This window comes from Nematolebias whitei, chromosome 3, assembly GCF_014905685.2.
Source record: "Nematolebias whitei isolate Nwh7 chromosome 3, NemWhi1, whole genome shotgun sequence".
Taxonomy (NCBI): domain Eukaryota; kingdom Metazoa; phylum Chordata; class Actinopteri; order Cyprinodontiformes; family Rivulidae; genus Nematolebias; species Nematolebias whitei.
The window spans coordinates 34281997-34287460 of NC_056500.1; the positions used below are offsets into that span (position 1 = coordinate 34281997).

The following is a 5464-nucleotide window of genomic DNA, read 5'->3' on the forward strand; positions in this document are numbered from 1 at the left end:
TTGTGTGTGTGTGTGTGTGTGTGTGTGTGTGTGTGTGTGTGTGTGTGCGTGTGTGTGTGTGTGTGTTTGATACAGCAATACTGCAGCAGAAGCACACTATTAAAGTATGGGACCGTTTCAAACAGAGTGGCGCCTCATTAAACTTACGAGCTGAAACCTAATTATTTAGCAATGAACGAATGAATGAATGAGACTTTATATCCTGCAACAATAGAGCTATAGAAAAAAAACTGGTATAAATTAAAATACAATAAAGCTTTTGTATCTATAGTTGGTTATGTGCATTTTCATTTATTTGTCTTTATTTGTGGCAATAAAAATACAATAAATACTCTCCAATGAAAAATAACAAATCATATTGTAATAAATAAATATTGTAATAAATACTGTTTGTTTGTTTTTTGGACCTCTGCAAAGTCCAAGGTTCTATAAACCTCTATAAAGAATCTAAAATAAAATATTTTCTCAAGTTTGTCATTATATCTGTGGAGAGAAACCTCATCAGCTCCTCCTTCATTCTTCTTCTTCACTGATCTTCAATCAGTTTTAGTTTTGTTCCAAGCAGTTAACAGAAACTGATAAAAGAAAGAGGTCAGACCAGAGCAGCCTGTCCCTGACACTGATGAAGTTCCTCAGATAACTTCCCCCTCGCACTCACACACACACACACACATATATATATATATATATATATATATATATATATATATATATAAACTCCATAAATACCGTATATAATTTCTTCTCACCAGATGGAGTCCTTGATCAGAACAACAAACATGAAATGTTCAAAAAGCTCTGCATGAATGCTTTGTTTCAGATATCTGGATCTGTTTCAGTTCCAAAACTGTGTTTTTATAGCGTGATTTTATTTATTTATTTTTTGTTGTTAACATTTGATAAAACAGCTGCTCCTCCTGATCCCACATCAAACCTCCAAGCTGAGAAAAAGCCCCGTCGTCGTACATCAGTTGCTCGTGAATGGGAGTGGTCACACAGCTCAGCTTTCATGCCTGAAGATATATTAAGACGGGGACGCACCCACACAGGTTCTTCCATCTGGAGCCAGCTGTAATCCCGGTGATGGACACTGACATCGGACCTCTCCTTTCAGAACCTCACAACCGTACTGGCAGTTGGCCACGGCACAAGTGCGAGCATCTGATGGAAGAATAAACACACATCATAACTCATGCATGATTCTGTTCTCACCCACACCTTTTCTTCCTCTCACATCTACACGCATACTTCTCCTCTGGCCAATCTGTAGGAGCCAGACGACTTCGTCTGTGTTTTCGGATATTAGCCAGCTTGACCCCAAGGCACCACCGGCAGAACAGCACACACACTGCTGTTATTAGATTTCTCTGTTGTGCACTTGCTTTGTGCTCACACACCTTTTGCCTGAGCAGTTCTCCGTCCACCTCTTTGAATCTTACATCCAGGATTGATAATCCATCCGCACCGTATTGATGGTGGCTGTGTGCAACCCTGCTGCTGTGAAGATCAACATCTTCTAAAATAATCATATAATGGGACATTTTTTTGTTCAGCATTCTCCTGATAAATTCCAAACCCTATAAAGGAAATTAAAATAAGGGCTCCTGCTGCGGCGGCTCTTTTCAGCTGCTGCGGGCTCCCTGGAGTACAGTTTGATGACAGAGGCAGGCTGGGCTGATTAAATGCCACAGAGATGCATTGATCAAAGCTGTAGCAAGGGAGAGAAAAGAGGGGCAGCAAGGTGTTTAACACCATCATTACAAAAACAACACCCAGAATGAGTTCACCTCGCCTCGAGTGGTGTGTGCAGCACAGCCTTTAAAAAGAAGAATTTACTTTCTATCTGTATTAAAGTGCTAATTAGAACAAGGTAGAGGGGGTGACTCCGTGTTCAAGAAAGATGGAGAAAACAGTTATCAGGTGGGAAACAGATATTACAGGGAGAAGTGCACGGGCAGCAACACATTACCTCAGGGCATCTAATAAAAACTGAAAAAGGCGTTTTTAATTTTTCATTGTATGCCTGTAAGGCAGGGGTCTTTGTACAGCAGAGTTACTATAATGAAGCAGATCAACATGGGGCTTTAATGAAATGATTGAAGGCAGCTGTCAGACGTCCTCCATCAGGAGGGACAATGTACTCGATGACAAGAGGTGCCATCAGTAACACATCTTCATTTATTAAATTCAATTCAATTCAAAAATACTTTATTAATCCCAAAGGGAAATTAAAAGTTGTTGTAACTCGTTATCCTCGTTTCATTAAGAGATGTTATAGATGCTGATGTCTATAGTAGGCAGGAAGGATCTCTTGTAAATGTCCATTCCATAGCAGATCCAAAGAAACTGGCCACAGATGTTGTCTGATCTGTCCACCCAGACTCAGCTGGCCTCTCGGTTCCTCCAGGCTGCAGGACCACCCGAACGCCAAGCAGAACTCCTCCCAGCAGCCTGCTGAGCTCCTCGTCGCTGCGGATAGCCGGCTTCAGGTGCCAGGGGATGATCCTGGTCCTTCCACTGTCATGAGCCACATTTCCTGCCATTTCCGGCCTGATGTGACATTCGCGGTGGGGGGGTGCTGTGTGTGTGTGGGGGGGTGCATGGGTGGCGTGCCGGGGCTTCTCCGGGCCTGTGGTGTGGGGTTGTAGGGATGCATTGGTGTGCTGGGCCGACCTTCCTCCGCTGCTGCTCCCTGCTGCTCTGGCCCCTGGCCTTGGGCCGGCTTGCGGTCACTGTCGGGCAGGTGGGGCGCATGGACGGCCCGACAGAGGTTCTGTCGTGCTGTCTCTGTGTGCCTGTTTATGTCTCATGTTGGGTTTTAGGTGGTCCCCTCTCTTGGATCAGTTTTGGCCCCCCATTTGGTGTGTCGTGCTCCCCTCTGGTGGTGGGCCCCCCTGCCGCCGGTGCGTTGGCGGCTCTCAGCAGCTGGGGCTGGGTGGTGGGGTGTGTACGGGCCCGCCCTGGTGGCTGCCTGCGGGGGCCTGGGTGCCCTGGCTCTGTAGGGCCTCTGTTGGGGGGTGGTATGACCTCAGGACTCGGGGCTTGGTGTCCATTGCTGGATCCACTCTCGAGGGGCGGGTTGCCGGCGGGGCCTGTTGACTCGTCGCTACAGCCTCCTGGGGTTTCTGCATTGTGGTTGCTGGGGATCGCCCGGGGCTTCCCTTTGCTTCTCTCTCTGGAGGTGCGGGTGTCCCTGTTGGGGGACTCCTGGAGTTCCGGCCTTGGGGACCGCTGTGTGTCTGTGGTTCCGGTCTTCCCTGTGTTACCCTTGTGTCCTGTGGGGACGGGTTTATGGGTCCCCACATCCACTATTGAACATTTTTATGGAGAAACCTTACAGTGATAAGCATGCTCACACAGGTGTTTAGATTCAGGTGTTTATCAGATACACACTCAGTTGGGTTGTGGTGGCCATCAAATATATATTGTAATACCATGTACTGTATAAAGTACTTTCTGATGATGTTATAAGTATCATTATATATGTTGTTTGTTGTTGTGGTTTCTCGGTTTTGTCGTATTTTTTTCTTTCCACAGGTCTAGAGTCAGACTTCAATGATATTGATTTGTGTTCTCTTTATCCCTCTCTCTCTCCTCTATTCCTATCTCCTTCTTTACATTTGAACTCTTCTCTCACTTTTCTGCTTTGTTATCTTCTTTGTTTTCCGTCCCCGTGTCCATTACATCTGGAACAAACACAAAGCAAATTCTAATAAAATTTAATTTATATATCAAGTGGAGCATTAAGGCCAGCCATAATGCTTTGCTTGTGAAAGTAAATCTGTTGGGCATCACTTTGACACTCAGACAATAATTCTAAGTGTCACAATGCCGGACAGGACAAAGGAAAAAAAAAAAAAAAAAAACTCATTAGAGATTTGGGACTGTAGCTGAGATATTATTTAAGATTTTGAGAAGTTAATCAGCTGCTCCTGGTTGTAAAAAAAAAACACCTTGTTTTTATGGTTACACATCATAACAAATGTCTAAAACTAAAAAAGTTTCAGTAAAACTTCTTCCAGCTGCTCAGCATCCGATATCAGAGGAAACAATCATCAAAAAATAAAAAAAAGATTTACATCCAGAAAAAGAGGAATTAAAGTTTCCAAAAGCAAAATCTCAGAATAAATGTAACAGAGCTGCTCCAACATGCAGCCACCCCAAGCGACGCGATTCTAGAACTAAATTCTAGAACTAAATTCTAGAACTAAATTCTAGAACTAAATTCTAGAACTAAATTCTAGAACTATACTGAAGTCATGTTTCAAATGTTTGGAAGTGCCGATCTGTGGAAAAGTTATGTTATCTGTTACCAGTTATAGTGTGAGGATAGGTGGGGATTTCACTTCCAAATAAGTTAAGTCACTTTTCAAAATGTAGATAACAACAGAAGGCTAATCTTTGCTAATCTTATTCATCAATATTTTATACACAATAAAATGTGTCCTATGCATCTGGGACTCCACCAAGGCTGCCTGTGGACAACAATTATGTTCATAACTTTTGTGGAAGAGGATTTTAAATTGATGCTCTTCAACAAATAACAGGTAACTTTAAAAATCCCATGATCTAAAGCACACGTGTAAACTCAAGGCCTGTGGGTCAGATGTGGTCCGCCACATCATTTTATGTGGCCCATGAGAGATTAAAAGGTCTGACTGTCGTATAATAAATAAGCCAAAAAGAGGCACTGACAACAAACTAACAAACTACATTTCCCATAATGCATGCTGATTGTGTCGCCTACGAAGTAACAGCATCCCACCACTAGATTGCAGTTTTTCCACATCAATATCATTTTCTGAACAAGTGAAATTGAAAAATACAAACAATGATCCCAAAATGTTCAGGAAGAGAAAAAAAATTGATGCAGATGGAAGGCAGTTTCAAGAAAGATGGGAAGTTTGTGCTTCAAGGAGAGAAACCGGTACGTCTTTAGTGTTATGAGGCAGTGGCGGTCGTCAGAGTACAATCTACGTCGGCATTTTGACACCAAACATGGAGCTAAGTATGATAAAGTGAGCCTTTAACCCTAATGTTGTTATTTTGAGTTTCTTATACCTATTAAATGTCTTTTATTATATTATGTTAAATTTGCAGCAATGTATTTGGGACTGCAGGTTTATGTGTTTATGCAGGCAAACATTTTCTATAATAATACCATTTATTATTAGTTGGAGGTATGACCCTTGCAAGGCTGTGAGCAGCCATTTGTTTTGGTAAAATGCTACACCTGTCACATGTTCTTAGCAGCTCAGAGTTGTTGGTTGGATCATTATTCTGCCCCTCTTAACTATGACAAAAAAAGTTTTGAACAAACTTAATGTCACAACTTGTTATTTTCCTTATTCACTTGGAAAATTTGATCATTGATTTATGGAGTAATGTGGGTTTAATAACCTGACAAATTAAAAGGTTTTATGTTATATATATATATGCATACATATATATATATATATATATA

General features: G+C 42.1%; 1 protein-coding gene across 2 annotated transcripts in view; it reads right to left on the bottom strand.

Annotated features, from left to right (window-relative positions):
• npnta (nephronectin a) overlaps positions 1 to 5464 on the bottom strand; it is a 110102-nt gene that overhangs the window by 31590 nt on the left and 73048 nt on the right. For both annotated transcript variants that reach the window (XM_037698225.1, XM_037698224.1), the window contains one exon: positions 1042 to 1161. In XM_037698225.1, coding sequence (XP_037554153.1) covers positions 1042 to 1161 — 120 coding nt within the window. The remainder of the gene's footprint in view (positions 1 to 1041; positions 1162 to 5464) is intronic.